General features: G+C 39.6%; 1 protein-coding gene across 1 annotated transcript in view; it reads right to left on the minus strand.

The window, feature by feature from the left end:
- Nucleotides 1–13,733: 13,733 nt before the first annotated feature.
- The window catches only part of ITGB7 (integrin subunit beta 7), a 136,039-nt gene continuing 121,978 nt past the window's right edge, over nucleotides 13,734–27,794 (minus strand). Inside the window, exon 16 of the mRNA XM_073613567.1 lies at nucleotides 13,734–18,058. Within this exon, the coding sequence (XP_073469668.1) occupies nucleotides 17,993–18,058 (66 nt within the window). The 3' untranslated portion in view covers nucleotides 13,734–17,992. The remainder of the gene's footprint in view (nucleotides 18,059–27,794) is intronic.

Here is a 27,794-nt window from a genome sequence, read left to right on the forward strand (position 1 = left end):
TGCCGAGATCATAAAGCTGGCGGTAGGGGACCCTTGGACCCTACCACTATGGCCAGACCTTCTCTCGCAAGGTCCGGTATTCCATTCTACTTTTACAATTGCTAAATTTAGCGGTTTGGTTATTGAGACCCACATTCTGAAAGATCGTGGGCTGTTAGCTTTCAGTAGTTTCTACTTATGGTTAATGCTAGGAGGCCGGCCTCCAGAGTCCTATACTATAGAATCTGGAAGGCTTATGTCTCCTGGTGTGAATCCAGAGGTTGGCACCCCAGGAAATATATCATAGGTAGGATCCTTGAATTCCTACAGATAGGATTAGAAATTAAGCTGGCCTTGAGTAATATCAAAGGCCAGATGTCGGCCTTATCGGTCTTTCTTTTCAACGACCGCTTGCTTCTCACTCTCTGGTTCGTAACTTTATTCAGGGGGTAACGCAGATTAAACCCTCCAGTTTGCTCCCCCCTGAACCCTGGGGACTTCATTCTAGTCCTGTCGGCTTACAGAAGCAACCTTTTGAGCCAATACGAGATATTCCCTTGGTCCTCTTGACGAGGGAAAAAATAATTTTCTTGGTTGCCATATCTTCTGCAAGACGAGTATCAGAGTTGGCTGCTCTTTCTTGTAAAGAAGTCCAAATGCCTTCATTTCCTTTTGGTAGCCTGGTTGGGGATCAGGTTCCCAACATTCCTTAAATACTTTCTTGTAAAGAGCCATATTGGTTGTTCATAAGGATGAGGTTGTATTGCGGCCTCATCCTGAATTACTACCGAAGGTAGTATCGGGTTTTCATTTAAACCAGGATATTGTTCTGCCTTAATTTTTTTTTCCAGAACCTCGTTTTCTGTGGAAGAAAGGTCACTACATTCTCTTGATGTGGTGAGAGCGGTCAAGGTCTATTGAAAGTGACTGCTCAGATTCGTAAAACAGATGTTTTCTTTGTGTTGCCAGACGGTCCTAAAAGAGGACAGGCAGCATCAAAATCTACTATTTCTAAATGGATTTGTCAAGTGATTGTTCAAGCTTATGGTTTAAAGAGGAAAATTCCTCCTTTTCATATTAAAGCAAACTCCACCAGGGCTGTTAGTGCTTCTTGGGCAGTGCATCACCAAGCCTCCATGGCACAGATCTGCAAGGTCACAACTTTGTCTTCTTCAGTCCATACATTTACCAGATTGTATCAAGTAGATGTAAAAGGCATGAGGATATCGTCTTTGGGTGCAGTGTACTGCAGGCTGCAGTATGAGTCCTCTAGTCTGTTGGTGCCCTACTTTTGTTGTGTCTTCCTCCCTTCAGTTGGCATTGCTATGGGACATCCCACATAGTAACTACTATGGCTCTGTGTCTCGTGATGTACGATAAGAAAATAGGATTTTTATAACATCTTACCTGTAAAATCCTTTTCTTTGAAATACATCACGAGACACAGAGGTCCCTCCCTTTTTGGTATACATGTGTATTGCTTTGCTACAAAACTGAGGTACTCCCACCAGTGGGAGTGGTTATATAGGGAGTGCACTTTTTAATTCAGGGCGTGCCAGTGTCTATCATCTGAAGGTGGCCTATAACCCACCTAGTAACTGCTATGCCTCTGTGTCCCGTGATGTACTTCAAAGAAAAGGATTTTACAGGTAAGCTGTTTTAAAAATACTATTACATCTCTGGAATACATGCCCATTTTCCCACACTACAAGTACAAAATAAATACAAAATGTGTTCTACATTCCATTTGACATGGCAACACAGCATTGAATTCCTAAGTATTTGGTGTCAGCCCTGCCTACTACACTACTGAGGTCACAGACCTATCCTCATCTTCACAACCCCTTCTTCTGCACAGACAGAAAGCACCAGAAGTGATCAGCTCACAAGTTTTCTGGCAAAATAAACAGGTATTTGTTGCACTTCTAAAAAACAAAAAACACTTATTAGGCAGACCAAAAGGGAGCAAATAAGAAAAAATTATGGTGGGAATTTATATACACTGAGTTTTCACATCAAATTATGTTCAGGACTGGAAAGAACAATTCATTTATATGAAAGCCTAATATAGGAGTATTCATATGTTCATCAGGCTAACATGATGTTTTTAACTTTTTGTAGATGCTAGAAAATTAAATTGCCTAAAAACTTCCTTTGTCGGCTCTGTGGGACTTTATTGTTGACAAATCCATGCTCCTGAGGCTGGATACCTGCTCTAATTGCGGCATGTTTTATTTATGAAAATGCTAGGGGGGAAGGGTGACGCATACCAGCACATTATGATATTGCCTTGCAGGGTAACTTTTTTTTTTTTTTTAAACAAAGTTTACTACCACTTTAACCACTTGCCACCCAGGCCAATTCTGACATTTCTCTCCTACATGTAAAAAAAATCATTTTCTTTCTAGAAAATTACATAGGACCCCCAAATATATATATTTTTTTTAGTAAAGACCCTAGAGAATACAATGGCGGTCGTTGCAACTTTTTATCTTGCACGGTATTTGCACTGCAATTTTTCAAACGCGTTTTCATTGGGAAAAAAAAAAGTTTTGTGCTTTAAAAAAAAAAAACAGTAAAGTTAGCCAAATATTTTTGTGTAATGTGAAAGATGAAGTTATGCTGGGTAAATGCATACCCAACTTGTCATACTTCAAAATTGCACACGCTCGTGGAATGGCGCCAAACTTCGATACTTAAAAATCTCCATAGGCGACGCTTTACATTTTTTTTACTGGTTACATGTTTTGAGTTAGAGGAGGTCTAGAGTTAGAATTATTACTCTCGCTCTAACGTTTTTGGCGATATCTCACATGTGTGGTTTGAACACTGTTTTCATATGTGGGCGGGACTTACGTATGCGTTCGATTCTGCATGCGAGCACACGGGGACAGGGGCGCTTTAAAAATTTTGATCACTTTCATTCCTATTACAAGGAATGTAAACATCCCTTGTAATGGGAATATGGCATGATCGGTTCTCTTTACAGTGAGATATGGGGTCAATAAGAACCCACATCTCACCTCTAGGCTGGGAAGCCTGAAATAAATAAAAAAATAAATAAATCCCAGCTTCCCAGCCGAGGCGGTGCCGTTTCTTTGAATGCAGAGGCCGGGTGTGATGTCATAACATCGTGCCCGGCCTCCAAACAATCATAGAGACTCCAGCGACCATACAGTCTGCCGGAAATCCCTATGGTAAACATCCGGGGCCGGCGGATCCTCTCACCGATGGAAGCAGTGAATCGCTAGAAGCACCGGAGGGTGGCGGGAGGTGGGGGACGTCCCCTCTCTCCACCCGTAAGAACAATCAGGTGGCGGAACAGCCCCTGCTATGATCGTTCTTATGGTATAAGGAATCGCCGGCTGAAAAAGTTGATATCTGAATGATGCATGTAGCTGTAGGCATCATTCAGATATACCCGCACAAAGTCAAGGACATCAGATGATGTACAGCTGGCGGGAAGTGGTTAAATAAGAACATTATACTGCCCCCTGTAAGCTCTTGCTGGCACACACCAAGAAAACCTAGGGAATACATCTTATTGGTTGACCTGTCATATAGAAAATATAGGGGCCGCCACTCCAGACCTCCTGCTTGAAATGCCTACTCATGCTGATCTTATAGCAGTGATGGCGAACCTTGGCACCCCAGAGGTTTTGGAACTACATTTCCCATGATGCTCAACTACACAGTTAATGCAGCGTTTAGCAGCGCCAGTTTACTGCATCCCTATCTAAATCCTACCTGTATGCCATGCAAGAATGGGTCCTGCTATAAAGAGTAATATACAGAGTGTTCACAGGAAAAATTTATTTAATATGGGAATCTGTGTCTGGTGCATTCATAGGGTATGAAAAGGGAAGCAGAGTGCTTAAAATGATACTAATCTAAAAGAAGAATGGCTGTGCTAATTAATATAACCATTTTAAATTATCATATGTGTTCAAAAAACACAATACATAAGATAACTCCGCATAAAAATATAAATAATGTATAGGAAACTATACCTATCCATACCAGTGGAGAAGGGCAATTGAAAAAAGTCCACATAAAATTCATACACTGCAAAAATTACATGTGTATGAAACAATGTATATATGATTCACACAAATTATTACAGTGCAAATAAAACAATTAAGTGTATAGTTCAAGTATATATGATTCCCAAAAATTATTAAAGTGCAAAAAATAAAACCGTTAAGTGTATAGTTAGAAAGGCCAGGGAAGCAGGAGAAAAAAAATGCTGAAAGGTGAAAGGACGTACGGAGGGAGGACGCTAGGAGTCTGGAAGTTTGGGCATCTTGGACCGATCAGAGACCCAGCAGAGGGTTGTATCTGCAGGTGATAATGACCTTGCTTCTGATAGGAGGTCCACCACATCTGGAAAGGGTCTCCATCTTCTTTTTGGTGCATGCTCCAGGGAGAGGCTTATCCCTCATCCCCCCTGTGGTGGTGGAATCAACCTGTAGTCTCCATCCTTCAGCGTTTTTCTCCTGCTTCCCTGGCCTTTCTTTTCACTTTTGGGAATTGGACTCAGACTATACTTGAACTATACACTTAACTGTTTTATTTTTTTGCACTTTAATAATTTTTGGGAATCATATATACTTGAACTATACACTTAATTGTTTTATTTGCACTGTAATAATTTTTGTGAATCATATGTACATTGTTTCATACACATGTCATTTTTGCACTATATGAATTTTATGTGGACTTTTTTCATTGCCCTTCTCCAATGGTATGGATAGGTACAGTTTCCTATACATTATTCATACCCTTATGCGGAGTTATCTTACGTATTGCGTTTTTGGACACATAATGATTTAAGAGTGTTATATTAATTAGCGCGGCCATTCTTCTTTTATATTTGTTTTTGCATGAGTATTGTATGTTTTTTTGTGTCGCAGCTTTCTCATCGCATGAGTACATTCATCACTATACACTTTTAGTGCAGTATATGCCCCTTTTACTTAAAATTATACTATTCTGCGCTGTAAATGGAGGTATCCAATGAAATTTACCTATGGTAACCAATATCGAATCCCACCACCCAAACCAAAAGGGGATTTGAAGAGGTATAAAAAAAAATGGGGCTTTAAATGTACCTTACAAAAACAATAGACATCCTAAAAATATAATACCAAATTTTATTACAAAGTTTAACAAATATTCACTGCATATACAGTGCGACCAGCAATCAGCTCATCAATTATATCATTCTACAATGTACAATAGTTTAGATATGGCACGTGTGATCAACGCATTTAGCGATCAATATGCTTCCTCAGGATCCACGTCCCAAGTGGGATGATCTCAACATCTCCAACACTGGAGCCCATGCCCCTTCTTCACACAGTACCCCCTAACCTGATGTAATTTTCCCTTACATCCACAAGCAGAGCAACTCCAGAGCATGGAATCTAAATTCAAAAAGACATCTATAGTCTACAGGAAAAAGATGGTATCCTGGCTAAGGACGATTCAAACCATCTCATGTTTTGTATTACAAAATTAGCAAGTTCTTTTTTTTTTTTCTTTTAATCCTGTAAATATAAATAATTTTGAATATTTTAAATGGATCACTTGGAACCTAGCCCTAGATCCTGAAGTTAATGCAAGTTCATGAATCTGATACCAGTTGAAGTCTTTCTGTAGTCCTTTACTGTTATGTTATTAATTTACAGGATTTATTTAGCGCCAACAGTTTACACAAACAGCTCTACAAAATGAAGGCAGACAGTGCAGTTACAATACAATTTAATACAGGAGTCATTGGCTTTGAATGGGCTAAAAAATCTTTTCTGGTTAGTGGAAATGTTTCCTGTTGCCATAGCTGAGTAATGGCCATAACCTTCATCAAAAGTGTCCTCACGCACACTTGCAAAGCTAAGGAAGAGAGGCCTGTTGTAATGTGGAGTGTACAGAATAGTGCAGTAAATCTGTGGTGTCTGTACGCTGTGTGCACAATTATTAGACAAGAGAGTATTTGACCAAATCATCATTTTTATTCATATTGTCTAACTCCAAGCTGTATAAACTTGAATGCTTATTGGATTTAAAGTGTTACTAAACCAACAACAGTAAAATCAGTCTGTATATGCAGCATAGCATGCTTGTTATACTCACTGTGGAACTTAAGGGGTTAATCCTCTGCATTGTGTAAAAAGGCTGTTTTATCCTGTATTACTTGTTCTCAAGAGTTAGTCAGGTCACATGATATTGACATTACACATGTGGGCATGTATACAGGCTATAGTGAAAATCTCCTCTTTCCTGAACTCTCAGCGCTGGAGAAACTTTGCAGTTTATCATGTAACTGTGGTATAAAGATCATCCAAAAAGGTATATAGTGGCAGTATTTTAATGTAAAAAGAAGATTTATAAGCTGTGGGGGTGAACTATTTTCATTTTACTGGGTTTAGTAACACTTTAAGCATGTCAGGTGTATTTGTGTAATGAGGGTGGGTGTGGCCTAAGGAGATCAACACTATATCAAGGTGTGCATAAATATTAAGCAGCTTCTTTTCCTCCAGAAAATGGACCAAAGAAAAGATTTAACTGACTCTGAAAAGTCAAAAATTGTAAAAACTCTTTCAGAGGGATGCAGCACTCTTGAAGTTGCTAAGATATTGGGACTTGATCACAGAACCATCCAATGTTTTGTTGCAAATAGTCAACAGGGTCGAGAGAAACGTGTTGAGAAAAAAAGATACAAGTGGATATAAACCCTCTCCTATACCCAGTGAAGTGAACAGCCTCAGATGATACACAGATGAAACAAATTTCCCTACATAAGTTTTACATGTATATCTGCTCTCTTCATCTTGCTATATTCTTTAGAATTCTTACATCTTGTTAGAATTTTTACTTCCTCATTCAGCGGTAGGAGTGGATGCTTGGCATACACTGTGTGACAGCTGATTGGAGGAAAGGCACCCCCCCTCCACATAGGCAGAGGAACGAAGATACTTTCAGAGCTGTGCTGTGACAAGATAAGCTCTCTGCTAATCCATTTATAGCACCCATCCCAAAACAAATTTCAGGCTGATTTTATCTCCCGTCTCGGGGGAACTTGTCAGAAGTTATCATGCTGATAACAGAGGAACGAAATAGCAGAAAGACACGGGACTCTGTGCTTGCAGGTATATGTGCCTAGGTCAAATTTCCTGAATCAGGTTTACATCCACTTTAACTTAACCAAAGATTTGAGAAGAACCAAACCTGAAGCTACCAGGAACCCATTATCCTGTCATATTCCAGAACTGCGACCTACCTGGAGTGCCCAGAAGTACAAAGTGATCAGTGCTCAGAGACATGGCCAAGGTAAGGAAGGCTTAAGCCCGGCCACCACTGAACAAGTCACATAAGTTGAAATGTCAAGACTGGGCCAAGAAATATCTGAAGATGGATTTTTCAAAGGTTTTATGGACTGATGAGATGAGAGTGACTCTTGACGGACCAGATGGATGGGCTTGTGGCTGGGTCAGTAACGGGCACAGAGGTCTACTTTGACTCAAACGCCAGTAAGGTGCAGGTGGCGTACTAGTTTGGGCTGGTATGACCTTTTGCGGGTTGAAGATGGAATCAAAATAAACTCCCAAACCTACTGCCAGTTTTTAGAAGACACTTTCTTAAAGCAGTGGTACAAGAAAAAGTCTGCATTTTTCAAGAAGACCATGATATTTATGCATAGCAATGCTCCATCGCATGCATCAAAGTACTCCACTGCATTGCTAGCCAGTAAAAGGCCTTAAAGATGAAAGAATGACGACCCCGGTGAAAGAATGTGGGCCCTTCTTAAATGGGAGATTTACGGTAAAAGAAAACAGTACACCTCTCTGAACAGTGTCTGGAAGGCTGTGGTCGTCAACAGAAACTGACAGGCTCTATGAATGGAAAGCTAATGACTGTTATTGAAAAGAAGGGTGCCTATATTGGTAACTGATTTCTTTTTTGAAATGTCAGAAATTGTTATTTGTCATTTTTGAGTTGTTTGTTTATTATTCTCACTTTAACAGATGAAAAAAAAAAAGTGAGATGGGAAAGGTTTAATTTTTCATTTAGTTGTATAATAATTCTGCACACTAATAGTTGCCCTATAATTGTGCTCCTACAGATATCCTCCTAAGAAAGCCAAAACCTCACTTTTACTTTCTTAAATATTCAGGTTTGAGGTTTATTAACATTTTGGATTGACCGAGAGTGCTGAAATGAATCCTCAAAAATACAACTTGACTAATAATTGTGCACACGGTGTAGAACTATATACAGTCATCTAGTAGAAAAGTGAAGGTATCTCTTGCTTGCAGCTGCCTTACACTAAAAAAATCAACAACGCATGTGATCCTCCATCTCTGCAAGCAAAAAAGTAATGTCCTAGCTAGTGGATTAGCATGGACTGCCAGAGAATCATCAGACAGTTCTGAGCTTTCTTATGGGAAGTCAACAAGATCGACAACTTTGTGTCAAGGACAAGGGATCCAATGGCATATGGAACATATGCCTTGTTTTTTTCCGTGGGATCAGTTTTTCACTGATCTATGCGTTACCTCCTGTACTGCTGCTTCCGCGCCTTCTCGCAGGATCAAGCAGGAAGGGAAGGAGGTGATTCTTGTGGCCCAGGAGATTTTGGTTTGCCGAGATCATAAAGCTGGCGGTAGGGGACCCTTGGACCCTACCACTATGGCCAGACCTTCTCTCGCAAGGTCCGGTATTCCATTCTACTTTTACAATTGCTAAATTTAGCGGTTTGGTTATTGAGACCCACATTCTGAAAGATCGTGGGCTGTTAGCTTTCAGTAGTTTCTACTTATGGTTAATGCTAGGAGGCCGGCCTCCAGAGTCCTATACTATAGAATCTGGAAGGCTTATGTCTCCTGGTGTGAATCCAGAGGTTGGCACCCCAGGAAATATATCATAGGTAGGATCCTTGAATTCCTACAGATAGGATTAGAAATTAAGCTGGCCTTGAGTAATATCAAAGGCCAGATGTCGGCCTTATCGGTCTTTCTTTTCAACGACCGCTTGCTTCTCACTCTCTGGTTCGTAACTTTATTCAGGGGGTAACGCAGATTAAACCCTCCAGTTTGCTCCCCCCTGAACCCTGGGGACTTCATTCTAGTCCTGTCGGCTTACAGAAGCAACCTTTTGAGCCAATACGAGATATTCCCTTGGTCCTCTTGACGAGGGAAAAAATAATTTTCTTGGTTGCCATATCTTCTGCAAGACGAGTATCAGAGTTGGCTGCTCTTTCTTGTAAAGAAGTCCAAATGCCTTCATTTCCTTTTGGTAGCCTGGTTGGGGATCAGGTTCCCAACATTCCTTAAATACTTTCTTGTAAAGAGCCATATTGGTTGTTCATAAGGATGAGGTTGTATTGCGGCCTCATCCTGAATTACTACCGAAGGTAGTATCGGGTTTTCATTTAAACCAGGATATTGTTCTGCCTTAATTTTTTTTTCCAGAACCTCGTTTTCTGTGGAAGAAAGGTCACTACATTCTCTTGATGTGGTGAGAGCGGTCAAGGTCTATTGAAAGTGACTGCTCAGATTCGTAAAACAGATGTTTTCTTTGTGTTGCCAGACGGTCCTAAAAGAGGACAGGCAGCATCAAAATCTACTATTTCTAAATGGATTTGTCAAGTGATTGTTCAAGCTTATGGTTTAAAGAGGAAAATTCCTCCTTTTCATATTAAAGCAAACTCCACCAGGGCTGTTAGTGCTTCTTGGGCAGTGCATCACCAAGCCTCCATGGCACAGATCTGCAAGGTCACAACTTTGTCTTCTTCAGTCCATACATTTACCAGATTGTATCAAGTAGATGTAAAAGGCATGAGGATATCGTCTTTGGGTGCAGTGTACTGCAGGCTGCAGTATGAGTCCTCTAGTCTGTTGGTGCCCTACTTTTGTTGTGTCTTCCTCCCTTCAGTTGGCATTGCTATGGGACATCCCACATAGTAACTACTATGGCTCTGTGTCTCGTGATGTACGATAAGAAAATAGGATTTTTATAACATCTTACCTGTAAAATCCTTTTCTTTGAAATACATCACGAGACACAGAGGTCCCTCCCTTTTTGGTATACATGTGTATTGCTTTGCTACAAAACTGAGGTACTCCCACCAGTGGGAGTGGTTATATAGGGAGTGCACTTTTTAATTCAGGGCGTGCCAGTGTCTATCATCTGAAGGTGGCCTATAACCCACCTAGTAACTGCTATGCCTCTGTGTCCCGTGATGTACTTCAAAGAAAAGGATTTTACAGGTAAGCTGTTTTAAAAATACTATTACATCTCTGGAATACATGCCCATTTTCCCACACTACAAGTACAAAATAAATACAAAATGTGTTCTACATTCCATTTGACATGGCAACACAGCATTGAATTCCTAAGTATTTGGTGTCAGCCCTGCCTACTACACTACTGAGGTCACAGACCTATCCTCATCTTCACAACCCCTTCTTCTGCACAGACAGAAAGCACCAGAAGTGATCAGCTCACAAGTTTTCTGGCAAAATAAACAGGTATTTGTTGCACTTCTAAAAAACAAAAAACACTTATTAGGCAGACCAAAAGGGAGCAAATAAGAAAAAATTATGGTGGGAATTTATATACACTGAGTTTTCACATCAAATTATGTTCAGGACTGGAAAGAACAATTCATTTATATGAAAGCCTAATATAGGAGTATTCATATGTTCATCAGGCTAACATGATGTTTTTAACTTTTTGTAGATGCTAGAAAATTAAATTGCCTAAAAACTTCCTTTGTCGGCTCTGTGGGACTTTATTGTTGACAAATCCATGCTCCTGAGGCTGGATACCTGCTCTAATTGCGGCATGTTTTATTTATGAAAATGCTAGGGGGGAAGGGTGACGCATACCAGCACATTATGATATTGCCTTGCAGGGTAACTTTTTTTTTTTTAAACAAAGTTTACTACCACTTTAACCACTTGCCACCCAGGCCAATTCTGACATTTCTCTCCTACATGTAAAAAAAATCATTTTCTTTCTAGAAAATTACATAGGACCCCCAAATATATATATTTTTTTTAGTAAAGACCCTAGAGAATACAATGGCGGTCGTTGCAACTTTTTATCTTGCACGGTATTTGCACTGCAATTTTTCAAACGCGTTTTCATTGGGAAAAAAAAAAGTTTTGTGCTTTAAAAAAAAAAAACAGTAAAGTTAGCCAAATATTTTTGTGTAATGTGAAAGATGAAGTTATGCTGGGTAAATGCATACCCAACTTGTCATACTTCAAAATTGCACACGCTCGTGGAATGGCGCCAAACTTCGATACTTAAAAATCTCCATAGGCGACGCTTTACATTTTTTTTACTGGTTACATGTTTTGAGTTAGAGGAGGTCTAGAGTTAGAATTATTACTCTCGCTCTAACGTTTTTGGCGATATCTCACATGTGTGGTTTGAACACTGTTTTCATATGTGGGCGGGACTTACGTATGCGTTCGATTCTGCATGCGAGCACACGGGGACAGGGGCGCTTTAAAAATTTTGATCACTTTCATTCCTATTACAAGGAATGTAAACATCCCTTGTAATGGGAATATGGCATGATCGGTTCTCTTTACAGTGAGATATGGGGTCAATAAGAACCCACATCTCACCTCTAGGCTGGGAAGCCTGAAATAAATAAAAAAATAAATAAATCCCAGCTTCCCAGCCGAGGCGGTGCCGTTTCTTTGAATGCAGAGGCCGGGTGTGATGTCATAACATCGTGCCCGGCCTCCAAACAATCATAGAGACTCCAGCGACCATACAGTCTGCCGGAAATCCCTATGGTAAACATCCGGGGCCGGCGGATCCTCTCACCGATGGAAGCAGTGAATCGGTAGAAGCACCGGAGGGTGGCGGGAGGTGGGGGACGTCCCCTCTCTCCACCCGTAAGAACAATCAGGTGGCGGAACAGCCCCTGCTATGATCGTTCTTATGGTATAAGGAATCGCCGGCTGAAAAAGTTGATATCTGAATGATGCATGTAGCTGTAGGCATCATTCAGATATACCCGCACAAAGTCAAGGACATCAGATGATGTACAGCTGGCGGGAAGTGGTTAAATAAGAACATTATACTGCCCCCTGTAAGCTCTTGCTGGCACACACCAAGAAAACCTAGGGAATACATCTTATTGGTTGACCTGTCATATAGAAAATATAGGGGCCGCCACTCCAGACCTCCTGCTTGAAATGCCTACTCATGCTGATCTTATAGCAGTGATGGCGAACCTTGGCACCCCAGAGGTTTTGGAACTACATTTCCCATGATGCTCAACTACACAGTTAATGCAGCGTTTAGCAGCGCCAGTTTACTGCATCCCTATCTAAATCCTACCTGTATGCCATGCAAGAATGGGTCCTGCTATAAAGAGTAATATACAGAGTGTTCACAGGAAAAATTTATTTAATATGGGAATCTGTGTCTGGTGCATTCATAGGGTATGAAAAGGGAAGCAGAGTGCTTAAAATGATACTAATCTAAAAGAAGAATGGCTGTGCTAATTAATATAACCATTTTAAATTATCATATGTGTTCAAAAAACACAATACATAAGATAACTCCGCATAAAAATATAAATAATGTATAGGAAACTATACCTATCCATACCAGTGGAGAAGGGCAATTGAAAAAAGTCCACATAAAATTCATACACTGCAAAAATTACATGTGTATGAAACAATGTATATATGATTCACACAAATTATTACAGTGCAAATAAAACAATTAAGTGTATAGTTCAAGTATATATGATTCCCAAAAATTATTAAAGTGCAAAAAATAAAACCGTTAAGTGTATAGTTAGAAAGGCCAGGGAAGCAGGAGAAAAACAATGCTGAAAGGTGAAAGGACGTACGGAGGGAGGACGCTAGGAGTCTGGAAGTTTGGGCATCTTGGACCGATCAGAGACCCAGCAGAGGGTTGTATCTGCAGGTGATAATGACCTTGCTTCTGATAGGAGGTCCACCACATCTGGAAAGGGTCTCCATCTTCTTTTTGGTGCATGCTCCAGGGAGAGGCTTATCCCTCATCCCCCCTGTGGTGGTGGAATCAACCTGTAGTCTCCATCCTTCAGCGTTTTTCTCCTGCTTCCCTGGCCTTTCTTTTCACTTTTGGGAATTGGACTCAGACTATACTTGAACTATACACTTAACGGTTTTATTTTTTGCACTTTAATAATTTTTGGGAATCATATATACTTGAACTATACACTTAATTGTTTTATTTGCACTGTAATAATTTTTGTGAATCATATGTACATTGTTTCATACACATGTCATTTTTGCACTATATGAATTTTATGTGGACTTTTTTCATTGCCCTTCTCCAATGGTATGGATAGGTATAGTTTCCTATACATTATTCATACCCTTATGCGGAGTTATCTTACGTATTGCGTTTTTGGACACATAATGATTTAAGAGTGTTATATTAATTAGCGCGGCCATTCTTCTTTTATATTTGTTTTTGCATGAGTATTGTATGTTTTTTTGTGTCGCAGCTTTCTCATCGCATGAGTACATTCATCACTATACACTTTTAGCGCAGTATATGCCCCTTTTACTTAAAATTATACTATTCTGCGCTGTAAATGGAGGTATCCAATGAAATTTACCTATGGTAACCAATATCGAATCCCACCACCCAAACCAAAAGGGGATTTGAAGAGGTATAAAAAAAAATGGGGCTTTAAATGTACCTTACAAAAACAATAGACATCCTAAAAATATAATACCAAATTTTATTACAAAGTTTAACAAATATTCACTGCATATACAGTGCGACCAGCAATCAGCTCATCAATTATATCATTCTACAATGTACAATAGTTTAGATATGGCACGTGTGATCAACGCATTTAGCGATCAATATGCTTCCTCAGGATCCACGTCCCAAGTGGGATGATCTCAACATCTCCAACACTGGAGCCCATGCCCCTTCTTCACACAGTACCCCCTAACCTGATGTAATTTTCCCTTACATCCACAAGCAGAGCAACTCCAGAGCATGGAATCTAAATTCAAAAAGACATCTATAGTCTACAGGAAAAAGATGGTATCCTGGCTAAGGACGATTCAAACCATCTCATGTTTTGTATTACAAAATTAGCAAGTTCTTTTTTTTTTTTTCTTTTAATCCTGTAAATATAAATAATTTTGAATATTTTAAATGGATCACTTGGAACCTAGCCCTAGATCCTGAAGTTAATGCAAGTTCATGAATCTGATACCAGTTGAAGTCTTTCTGTAGTCCTTTACTGTTATGTTATTAATTTACAGGATTTATTTAGCGCCAACAGTTTACACAAACAGCTCTACAAAATGAAGGCAGACAGTGCAGTTACAATACAATTTAATACAGGAGTCATTGGCTTTGAATGGGCTAAAAAATCTTTTCTGGTTAGTGGAAATGTTTCCTGTTGCCATAGCTGAGTAATGGCCATAACCTTCATCAAAAGTGTCCTCACGCACACTTGCAAAGCTAAGGAAGAGAGGCCTGTTGTAATGTGGAGTGTACAGAATAGTGCAGTAAATCTGTGGTGTCTGTACGCTGTGTGCACAATTATTAGACAAGAGAGTATTTGACCAAATCATCATTTTTATTCATATTGTCTAACTCCAAGCTGTATAAACTTGAATGCTTATTGGATTTAAAGTGTTACTAAACCAACAACAGTAAAATCAGTCTGTATATGCAGCATAGCATGCTTGTTATACTCACTGTGGAACTTAAGGGGTTAATCCTCTGCATTGTGTAAAAAGGCTGTTTTATCCTGTATTACTTGTTCTCAAGAGTTAGTCAGGTCACATGATATTGACATTACACATGTGGGCATGTATACAGGCTATAGTGAAAATCTCCTCTTTCCTGAACTCTCAGCGCTGGAGAAACTTTGCAGTTTATCATGTAACTGTGGTATAAAGATCATCCAAAAAGGTATATAGTGGCAGTATTTTAATGTAAAAAGAAGATTTATAAGCTGTGGGGGTGAACTATTTTCATTTTACTGGGTTTAGTAACACTTTAAGCATGTCAGGTGTATTTGTGTAATGAGGGTGGGTGTGGCCTAAGGAGATCAACACTATATCAAGGTGTGCATAAATATTAAGCAGCTTCTTTTCCTCCAGAAAATGGACCAAAGAAAAGATTTAACTGACTCTGAAAAGTCAAAAATTGTAAAAACTCTTTCAGAGGGATGCAGCACTCTTGAAGTTGCTAAGATATTGGGACTTGATCACAGAACCATCCAATGTTTTGTTGCAAATAGTCAACAGGGTCGAGAGAAACGTGTTGAGAAAAAAAGATACAAGTGGATATAAACCCTCTCCTATACCCAGTGAAGTGAACAGCCTCAGATGATACACAGATGAAACAAATTTCCCTACATAAGTTTTACATGTATATCTGCTCTCTTCATCTTGCTATATTCTTTAGAATTCTTACATCTTGTTAGAATTTTTACTTCCTCATTCAGCGGTAGGAGTGGATGCTTGGCATACACTGTGTGACAGCTGATTGGAGGAAAGGCACCCCCCCTCCACATAGGCAGAGGAACGAAGATACTTTCAGAGCTGTGCTGTGACAAGATAAGCTCTCTGCTAATCCATTTATAGCACCCATCCCAAAACAAATTTCAGGCTGATTTTATCTCCCGTCTCGGGGGAACTTGTCAGAAGTTATCATGCTGATAACAGAGGAACGAAATAGCAGAAAGACACGGGACTCTGTGCTTGCAGGTATATGTGCCTAGGTCAAATTTCCTGAATCAGGTTTACATCCACTTTAACTTAACCAAAGATTTGAGAAGAACCAAACCTGAAGCTACCAGGAACCCATTATCCTGTCATATTCCAGAACTGCGACCTACCTGGAGTGCCCAGAAGTACAAAGTGATCAGTGCTCAGAGACATGGCCAAGGTAAGGAAGGCTTAAGCCCGGCCACCACTGAACAAGTCACATAAGTTGAAATGTCAAGACTGGGCCAAGAAATATCTGAAGATGGATTTTTCAAAGGTTTTATGGACTGATGAGATGAGAGTGACTCTTGACGGACCAGATGGATGGGCTTGTGGCTGGGTCAGTAACGGGCACAGAGGTCTACTTTGACTCAAACGCCAGTAAGGTGCAGGTGGCGTACTAGTTTGGGCTGGTATGACCTTTTGCGGGTTGAAGATGGAATCAAAATAAACTCCCAAACTTACTGCCAGTTTTTAGAAGACACTTTCTTAAAGCAGTGGTACAGGAAAAAGTCTGCATTTTTCAAGAAGACCATGATATTTATGCATAGCAATGCTCCATCGCATGCATCAAAGTACTCCACTGCATTGCTAGCCAGTAAAAGGCCTTAAAGATGAAAGAATGATGACCCCGGTGAAAGAATGTGGGCCCTTCTTAAATGGGAGATTTACGGTAAAATAAAACAGTACACCTCTCTGAACAGTGTCTGGAAGGCTGTGGTCGTCAACAGAAACTGACAGGCTCTATGAATGGAAGGCTAATGACTGTTATTGAAAAGAAGGGTGCCTATATTGGTAACTGATTTCTTTTTTGAAATGTCAGAAATTGTTATTTGTCATTTTTGAGTTGTTTGTTTATTATTCTCACTTTAACAGATGAAAAAAAAAAAGTGAGATGGGAAAGGTTTAATTTTTCATTTAGTTGTATAATAATTCTGCACTAATTCACACTAATAGTTGCCCTATAATTGTGCTCCTACAGATATCCTCCTAAGAAAGCCAAAACCTCACTTTTACTTTCTTAAATATTCAGGTTTGAGGTTTATTAACATTTTGGATTGACCGAGAGTGCTGAAATGAATCCTCAAAAATACAACTTGACTAATAATTGTGCACACGGTGTAGAACTATATACAGTCATCTAGTAGAAAAGTGAAGGTATCTCTTGCTTGCAGCTGCCTTACACTAAAAAAATCAACAACGCATGTGATCCTCCATCTCTGCAAGCAAAAAAGTAATGTCCTAGCTAGTGGATTAGCATGGACTGCCAGAGAATCATCAGACAGTTCTGAGCTTTCTTATGGGAAGTCATGCTTTTCAGACTGGGTTGGCAGCACCATATTTTATATCTTTATTTGTAAAATATACAACATTATTTCCTAGCCTTGTATACATTAAAAATTGAACAAATAATATTTTAGTTTCCCTTAAGTGTACATACTATTTAAATCGAAGGTGAGTAAGAAAGTGGAAGACATACTAAAACTTGTGTACGCAGATTTTAATGCAACTGTGCATAGTAACCAATCAGCTTTTAACTTCAGCCTATTCAGTTAAGCTTTGACAATAAAACCTAGAAGCTGATTTGTTACTTTGCACAGCTGCACGAAATTCTGTGTGCTCCAGTTTTAGTAAATCTCCCCCAAAGCGCCTTATACAGGCAAATATGACTACCTCCATGTACCTATGTATACAACACAGTATATAGAGACAACACATTTAAGGCCCCATAAACACTGGGGACGAATGCCTGGAATGCAGACTGCTAGCAGTATATTAGTAATGCTTGGTTCACCATCCAGCCACAGGAGCTATCAGCCCCATAGAGTTTTACAGGCTCCTGCAGTGGATGATGCACCTGTGTATTTTGCCCACATCTAAATACCAGAGTCTCATGTACCAGGGCTAAACTACCAGTGTGCAGGGGGCCTTAGGATAAATTACATAAGGCGAGGTCCTTTTACATAAGGTTATTTTTAAAGTAGAGGAGATACATATACAGATACAAAATGCCTGACATAAGTGTAAACAGAATTACATGAAACTGCATGAAAAGACTTAAGTCCTTTGATAATAGTCACATACATACCAGGTTCCTAGGTTTTGCTCCTAAAGTATTTTGGGTACTTTAGGTTTATAGGTAAAAACTAGGTATTTTGCTTTCTTGAATATTTACATCATTGGATCACATGAAGAATTGTTCCGTATCCTTTACTGGATTTCTCAGCTGGCTCCATATGTAATCCATATTAATCCTGGGTAAAATTTGGGTTCATCACAGTGGTAGTAGCACTTTGGTAGAGTGGGTTTTGTGCCTGCCATCAGAAAAAAATGGTTGAGTAAAATCATAACTGCAACAAATGAAGCAGGAAATTTGCAAATAATAGGCTTGTATTACATGAGGTTTAAAATGTTTTTGTACATATCATAGTGATTGTTGGGTATTTGCACACAGACCTTTCATTAAGTAAAAATCAGAAAAAGGGTCCTATTACAGGTATACGTTTTCATATGCATTTCTATAGTATGTTGAGATTCTGATTCATAACATGCTTATCTTAATCATACAGTACAGAACATAGAAATTAATTCTTAGACCATGGGGTATACGCTGCTACCTTCAGGCGATGCTGGCAAAATCCTTTGTATTGATATTACCTGCCCCCTCCGCGAGGATCCACTTTTTACTAGTGTCCTTGGGTGATGGACCTCTTCTCCTGTAGCATATTTTTTTCTTATTTAACTATCAAGATGGGACCATTGATGTAGACAAGGTAAAACAGGCTTTTGCTGTACCTTTTCAAACGGGTTCCTGGCTATTCATGTGTTATTACTTGAAACTGTTGTACATACTACATTATATCTTTTTATCCTACACAGACACACTGCAGTGCTAAGCACACAAGTGGTTTTAAGAGCACAGGCCATAGGTTAATCTACATGTTTTTGTTTTTTTTACCTAGCTTTACATAACATTATAGCCATAGTTGTGTGAAGCCTATTGCATTACATGAATGCAAGCTGATCATTAGCTGTCTGATATTGCCTGATACCTCAGAGACACAGTCGTAGGAACTCAGTTGGTGACTGAGTTATCGCGATTTCCTCATACTAGACACACTGAAGCTACTCTGTCTGCATCCATTCCATGATTATTCTTACTCAGCAATGGAGGACTACAGGCGCTTGGGAGCAGGAGCACATAGGATAAATACCAAGTATTTTGATGTTGGCCCCAAAGAAACTCCAAGTTCCTCTTAGGTTGATACAGTGGGGAAAATAATTATTTGATCCTCTGCAGATTTTGAATGTTTGCCCACTTACAAAGAAATGAAGGGTACATCATTTTTATCATAAGTGTATTTTAAATGATAGAGACCGAATATTAATCAAAAATCCAGAAAAAACACATGATACAAATGTTATAAACTAAATTGCAGTTTAGTGAGTAAAATAAGTGTTTGATCCCGTATCAACCAACAACAATTCTCACTCCCGCAGACTGGCTACAATATGTGCTCATGTGGTACACAGATAAGTGCAGATTAGTGCTCCTAACAACAACTCGCTATGTGTATAAAAGATACCTGTCTACAGAATCTCTTTCTTCCATTCAAAGCTCAGCATCTTGGACAAGACCAAATAGCTGTCAAAGAACGTCAGAGGCAAGACTGTAGACCTGCACAAGGCTGGAATAGGCTACAAGACCATAAGCAAGAAGCTTGGTGAGAAGGCGACAACTGTTGGAGAGATTATTTGCAAATGGAGGAAATACAAAATAACCATCAATCGCCCTTGGTCTGGAGCTCCATGCAAGATTTTGCCTCGTGGGGTAAGGATGATTATGAGAAAAGTGAGGGATCGGCCCAGAACTACATGGGAGGAGCTTGTGAATCATCTCAAGGCAGTCGGTACCACAGTAACCAAACAAACCATTGGTAACACAATACGCCGCCATGGATTGAAATCCTGCAGCACCCTCAAAGTCCCCCTCCTCAAGAAGTCACATGTACAGGCCCAGGTGAAGTTTGCCAACGAACATCTAACTGATTCAGAGAAGGGTTGAAAGAAGGTGCTGTGGTCAGATGAGACCAAAATTGAGCTCTTTGGCATTAACTTGGCCTGCTGTTTTTGGAGGAAGAAAAATACTGACTATGACCCTAAGATCACCTTCCCTACGGTCAAGCATGAAGGAGGAAACATTATGCTTTGGGGCTGTTTCTCTTCTAAAGGTACAGGCCAACTTTGCCGCATTGAGGGGCCAATGAACAGGGCCATGTACAATAAAATCTTGGATGAGAACCTTCTTCCCTCAGCCAGAACACAGAAGATGGGTCTTCCAGCATGACAATGACTCAAAACATACCGCCAAGGCAACAAAGGAGTGGCTCAAGAAGAAGCACATTAGGGTCATGGAGGGGCCTAGCCAGTCTCCAGACCTTAGTCCTATATAAAATTTATGGAGGGAGATAAAAGTTTGATTTGCCAAGCGACAGCCAAGAAACTTTAAGAATTTAGAGAAGATCTGTATAGAATCAAAATCCCTCCTGAGATGTGTGCAAACCTAGTCACCAACTACAAGAAATATCTTACCGCTGTTGTGCTTGGAGATCAAGTACTTATTTTATTCACTGAACTGCAACTCAATTTAAAATGTGTTTTATGTTTTTTTTCTGGATTTTTGGTTGATATTCTGTCTCTATCATTTAAAATACACCTATGATAAAAATTATAGACCCTTCATTTATTTGTAAGTGGGCAAACTTACAAAATTATTTATTTGTAAGTGGGCAAACTTACAAAATCTGCATGGGATCAAATAATTATTTTCCCCACTGAAGTTGTTCTCTTGGTCTGGATCAAGACACAAGACATTCAAGCTCCCTCATAGACATGATGCAACATACTACCTGTTTGACTACAGCAGAATTCTCTATCACTATGTGTAATCTATTCCAACGGCCAGTACTGGGAAACACAGGTGCCAACAGCTGTAAATGTTTTTCTGCCGCCTCTTACCCAATTATATTCATGAGTTATAAACTGAATTGGCTTGTGCACCTACACTTGCAGAAGGCAACACGACGGGATTTGGACATCTTAACAGAGACTGCTGAAGATATTTCACCACTACAATTTTGTCCGGTTATTTTGTCAGCTTCTTGCCTCATGCTGGCTACAGTAGACTAGTATTTTGCAAATTAGTCTCTGGCTAGACACCCCTAGTTCTGCACAGCCTCCACATAGTCCAATAAATACTAAGAAGAAGGCTATTTCTAGAAAGTCTTTCTCAATTCTTGATCATAGGCTGATTCAATTTTTATATCTCAGAGAGGTCTCAGAGGTTATTCACTCCTTCTGGCATTTTTTGAATTATATCAATCAATCCTTTGGTTGTTCAAACCTACAAGTATAGAGTTCTCAGCATTTATTATATCATACACTCTACAAAAAACCTATCTTGTGAACTCTACGGACCCCCGAAGAAAATTCTCATATTAATATAACTGTATTTTAATCAGAAATATGAAAGTTGGAGTATATCCCTTTAAGAGAATTATTTATTAACACACATACCAATACTGCACACCATAGCATTTAGCAAATAAAAGCATTCTGGCTACTTGGGCATCTGGTGCATATACAGTGCCTTGAAAAGTATTCATACCCCTTGAAATTTTCCACATTTTGTCATGTTACAACCAAAAACGTAAATGGACTTTAGTGGGATTTTATATGGTAGACCAACACAACGTGGCACATAATTGTGAAGTGGAAAGAAAATGATAAATGTTTTTCCAGATTTTTTACAAATAAATATCTGAAAAGTGTGGCCTGCATTTGTATTCAGCCCCCTTTACTCTGATACCCCTAGCTAAAATCTAGTGGAATCAATTGCCTTTAGAAGTCACCTAATTAGTAAATGGCACACATGGGAGTAAGTCACATATGTGCAAGTCACAAGCAAGTCTTAACCTTCAAGTCACAAGCAAGTCCCAAGTTACTGTGGCGAAAAGCAAGCAAGTCAAGTCGAGTCCCTGCTAGAAGTCAAGCAAGTCAAATCAAGTCATTTATTTTGGTCAAGTCACAAATTAAGTCAAAATACTGATCTACCCCATTTCCACCTTTAAATGAGTTAAAAGTCAGTTTTCAGGAAAGGTTTTGTTTTATTTTCAACATTAACAAAACTGCTTAGTGCTTTTTTCTTGGCATATTAAAGAAACACTTTGAATGCCCAAACAGCAGACAAGGAGCAGAACACTCGGCAATTAAATGGCCAACAAGCCTGAAAAATGTAGTCCTTGCTGAGGGGGAAAATAACTAAGCTCAAAGTTTGAACTTGACACAATGCCAACATCTGGACACTTGAATGGTGATGAGAATAGCCACTTAAAATGCATGGCATTTGCAAAAAATTAAATTGGAAAGTACTTTCTCGCTCAGTTGTGAGCGATGGGGTCGCATTATCACCCCACCATGGCTGAACACACGTTCAACAGGTGCGCTTGATGCAGGGACTGGCATTACTCTTACCGCTACCCTGAACAGCTCCAATGGCATTTGGCAAATGCTGATTGTCTCAGAGGCGGTGGTGGGCGGAGTGTGTGGGTAATATTTTCGGGGGGGGGGGGGGGGTGGTGCCAAGTCATTGCAAGTCAAATAGCCCAAGTCAAAGTCAAGTCGCAAGTCATTAGTGACAAGTCAAAGTCAAGTCGAGTCATTTATTTAATTTTGTCAAGCAAGTCGCAAGTCCTCAAACAGGTGACTTAAGTCTGACTTAAGTCAAGTCATGTGACTGAAGTCCCCCACCTCTGGTAAATGGAGTCCACCTGTGTGTAATTTAATGGCAGTGTAAATACAGCTGTTCTGTGGAGCCCTCAGAGGTTTGTTAGAGAACCTTAGTGAACAAACAGCATCATGAAGGCCAAGGAACACACTAGATAGGTCAGGGATAAAGTTGTGGAGAAGTTCAAAGAAGGGTTAGGTTATAAAAAAATACCCCAAGCTTTAATCCATAATCCGAAAATGGAAAGAGTATGGCACAACTACAAATCTACTAAGACATGGTCGTTCACCTAAACTGACAGGCCAAGCAAGGAGAGCATTAATCAAAGAAGGAGCCAAGAGGTCCTTGGTAACTCTGGGGGAGCTGCAGAGATCGGCATCTCAGGTGGGAGAATCTGTCCACAGGACAACCATAAGTTGTGTACTCCACAAATCTGGCCTTTATGGAAGAGTGGCAAGAAGAAAGCCATTATTGAAAGAATACCATAAGAAGTCCCATTTGCAGTTTGCAAGAAGCCATGTAGGGGACACAGCAAACATGTGGAAGAAGAACGAAACTTCCAAAGACCAAAATTTAACTTTGTGGCCTAAAAGCAAAGCACTATGTATGGCGGAAAACTAACACTGCACATCACCCTGAACACACAATCCCCACTATTAAACATGGTGGTCATTTTCCTTCTACTTCACAATTATGTGTCACTTTGTGTTGGTCTATCACATAATACCCCAATAAAATACATTTACATTTTTGGTTGTAACATGACAAAATGTGGAAAATGTCAAGGGATATGAATACTTTTTCAAAGCACTGTAGCAAAAACACTCTTCCCAACTCATAATCAATATATAGGCTAAATCAATATACTATTAATAGATGTCCCTTGTCAATATTACAATGTATTGCAAAATTTCAGAGAAACTGTTGCCCTCACTAATTCACAGTTCATAAATACAAATATCTTTTTTCACGTGTACTGTTCAAAAAATGTCCCAGATCAGAGATTAAAAGAGAAGTGTGGGATTTGAAAAAAATAAATAATCATACTTGCCTATGTAGGTGAAGCATTGACCCTCTGCATCTGTCCCCCAACGCCTCTACACCGAGAACTGAGCGATCAAAGACCGCTCAAAGATTGCTCAGTTCTCAGAGGCAGCTGCCGGTCAGACATCTGGGCGGATCCCGAGCTTTGCCCATACTGCTTATTTAAGGGAGACAGTCAACTAATATTTCTTATAGTAGTTGCTCTAAATTACCACCAGAGGGCGTATCCTCAAAACATGGAATATTGCAAATAAAGAGGTTTTGCTACAATATCTTTACACACAGATTGTACACACCCACTGACCATGAATGAGTTAATTGCAAACTAGATTACAACCAAGGTGAGTATTTCTCAGATGTTTAAATATTATGAAAATAAATGTTCTGCATCATCGCGTAGAAGTTGTCCACATTTATAGCTCAAATATATATCTTCTCCCCTCAAGATTTTCCTTTTGGTATCAACACAAACGGGTTGTTTTGCTTCATTTTTTTTTCTTTGCTTAACTGAACAATCTGAAGTTAGAAGCTGATTGGCTGCCCCAGATTTAGCATTTTACAGCTTTACTAAATTAACCCCAAAATTTCCACATCTACAGCACATCCGTTGGTGAGCTATATTTAATGTGATGTGTTCCAGGAGGTTGTGGGGGGTGGCAAAGTTCCGAACTCTCGCCTTGCTCCTAGTGGGGGTGGATATCTGTCAGCAAAAGGGACCAGCCTCCGCCCCCCCACCCCCTAAAAATACCTTTCAAATATGTTAGAAGAGGGAGAACCAGATTAGTGGTACATATAATTTTAAACTAAAATCCACTTTAATCACACTCTGAACATTTATATCTCAGGGTGCCTTGGAGACCTTTTACTTTGAGTGTCAGGACCTGGATCATCTGTGGTTCCCAGTGCAGAAGGGTGATCCTGTGCCAATTGCTGCCTCCAGGCGTGCTGTTCCAGCCCTGCTTAGTCCAATGCCTGCTACGCCAGCCCAGTCTGATCTGGTGCTTGCTACCCAGCCTGCCTATGATGATCTGGTGCCCACTGCCCAGCTTGACTCTAATGGTCCTGTGCCCACTGCCCAGCCTGCCTCTGGTACTAGGGTTAAGCTTTTGCCAGCTGTTGGATCTGATTCCTTTGGGTCTCCATATATGTTGTATGTCTTGCATGGCTTACCTGTCTGGTCCTAGATTCCTACAACTGCCTTACCTACAATTTACCTTTTGCATGGGGTCAGGACTGTCATTTATTGCTACCTGCCACACCATCTCATAGAAACTGGCATCTATTTCCTAGGTGGTTATTTTGACTTTTTTTTCCCCAGGGTTTTTCCTTCATGAAACAAGTCCCTCTTTTTCTACATGAGCTCATTCTCCCAGAGATGTCAGTGTCTTTGGATTTTTTAAAGCATATGTCTTTTCTCACAGGTTGCATCGAATACTCTGTTACCATTTTCAAAATTTTTTTTGGCAGGTTGGCATTTGAGCCTCTGCGGATGCATGTTTTGGCTACAAGGTGCTTCTGCTGTCAACTGTCAGGTTTGGGTCCATTAACCTACCTAGCTCCCCCCCCCCCCAAATTATTTCTTGGAGATATCCCATAGTGTCCTGTACTGCATATTTAGGATATTTTGAGGTACATGTGAATTTCATTTCTTGGAGTATAGGAAATGGGTCCCTCCCCTCCTTTCTCTTTGATCTCCTTATTGCTTGCTAAAAAATTGGAGGCTCACGAGTGGCCAGGGTTATTTGAATACTCAGGGGGGCAGTCTCAGCAACTCTTTTGCCAGTGTCCAATCACCTGAAGGTAGCAGCCTATAACCCATAGCCTAAGAATCAATTCCTGTGTCCTACACTGTACTCCAAGATATGGAATGTACAAGTATGTCAAAATTCCTACTTTTTCCAAGGGGGGGGACTGCTTATGCAACTCTATCTATGGAAGAACATTTAAAATGTATCCTGCATTTTACATTCAGTACTATTCGTAACTCAGGAGGGTGTACTTTCTGAAAACAGCAGGGTTTTTATAAAAAGATACATATATGTTTTGATGAAAACTTGATGTAAAATTGAGAACATCCTCAATCCTTCTTTTATAGAGTGTTTGCACTGTAATGGAAATTTGTAAGTTCTGTATATAATTGTATTGTATTTTGTATGTATTGCACTCTGCCCTCACTGTGCACACGGCACTAATAATGTTTTCAGTAAATGTTTACATTCTTTTGAGTCCTGATTAGAATAAGCCTGCCTATGTAACGCCCCTTGTTACGATAAACCTACAATTGTAATATTAATGTGATACCTACGTAATCATGTGCATAAAAACCTTCAATTGCGTCATAATAAAGCAGAACAGTAATTTGGAAAGATGCTGAGCGTATCTTTTGTGTCTGTTCCCTACTGCAGTAGTTATTATTAATTTGGAACCACTAATCAATATGAGGATAGGAGTTGCCTATCATCAATTTAACGGAGTCAGCATGGCGAGCTTTGCCTTAGGAGGGGATTCCAGGTGACCCTGAGTATCCGAAACGAGGAGCTTGAGACGATCCGGGAATTTCTGATAATCAGCCGGCTGAGGTAAGCCTTTTGCTTACATTTGAGTTATCAGACTTCCTTGATCGGTAAGGCATTTTCGGGACAAAGGGTACCTATTTTACTCCCCTTAATCGAACTGTATTGATTGGTGGTTATATGTTATGTTGTCCCTGTCTATTGTCCATCGGAGTGTTATAAATAAGAAAGGGAAGAATAGTACTGTTCACAGGTATATGTAGTACATCTGCTAGATAAAGTAGTTTAGAGGCAAGAGGGTATAGGCACACGTAGAGAAGACTGGCCAGTCATTATGGGCATTGAATTAAGTAAGGGAATGAAGGGTAAGAGACCCTCAAAAATGCCCAGCGCAAGAGGAGCGCTACATATGAACCAAAGGTGCGGTTCCGCCTATACTGAGCCCCTAGATTAATGGTTAGAGTGGACAGGGATCCACAATGGGTAACTGGGTTACCAAAGTCCACAGGGACTAAGAATCGTGCAGAGTAAATAGCTAAAGAAACAGTTATCTATGTGAGCAGGATGGATCAAGGGTGACATTAGAACTAGACAGAAAGGGACATTTTCATGTTAAGTTGTGGGATGAATTTGGGATCAGGCACTACAACTAGTAAAAGTCAGAAACAGAGAAATGAGAGGTAAAACAGAATACTTTATATGTTGTCAGAGAGGGAAGATGGGACGAGCACTGTGGCTCCCCATCTGATCATAGAATCATAGAAGCTAGATATAAAAGTTATTTAAACAAAATAAGGAAAGCAGAATTTAGGCAGGGAAATATTAAAGAGTTAAAAGAAAGTGAGAGAATGATATGCATGTGTTGTGTACAAATGGGAAAAATGTAAGCGATTTTAGAGAGATATTGGTGTGTGTGCGAATGCTGGGACCTTTAGTTCTATTGCTTGTGTGTGTCATGTACGCAGATGTGACCCCCTCCTTTGTGCTCTCATGAAAGAAATGTGGCTGGGATGAGAGGTTAGTGATAAGCTGGAAGGACATCATGCCAATTCCAGTTTTTTAGACAAAACATTTATAACAAAATGTGCCGGGTTAACGAATCTAATGGTAAACAATGTGATCACAATTATTTTGAATCTGTTTTCCAAACATGGTAAAATGAAGGTTACATTTAACCGTGTATTACACAAATTGAATATCCTTTGATAGTGGAAACAGTGCATTTAAAAAAGGGAAATTAAGTAAAATTAAGTAGTAATGAGTATTAATTTCTAATATGAGTTTAACAATTTTAACAATAATATAGATATATTGAAACTGGTTTAGACAACCTTTGGTTGGAAATGAAGTCCAGGCTATTGGGGAAATTTGTAATGAATGAGATTAGTTTAGATTAAGATAACAATTTTGTAATTTTACATTTATACAATAAGCCCTTATTGAGAGAAAAAAAAGATTAAGATGAGGTTGTTATTTTGAATAAAGCTGCCATAATATTTAACAAAGCCAAGATGGATGGAATACATAAGAAGTTTTTCTAAAAAAATGATATTGTAAGGTTTTTGATAATAACTTGATGTGCGGTCCATGATGTAAGAGTAATAATAAATAAAATTTAAATATAACAGACCCATCACATCAAGTCCACACACCCTGTTAGGATAGATGCCGCCTGCAGCCAGTTGTTTTATAGTTTTTGATGCTTTC

This window comes from Aquarana catesbeiana, linkage group LG02, assembly GCF_042186555.1.
Source record: "Aquarana catesbeiana isolate 2022-GZ linkage group LG02, ASM4218655v1, whole genome shotgun sequence".
In the NCBI taxonomy this organism is placed as follows: Eukaryota; Metazoa; Chordata; class Amphibia; order Anura; family Ranidae; genus Aquarana; species Aquarana catesbeiana.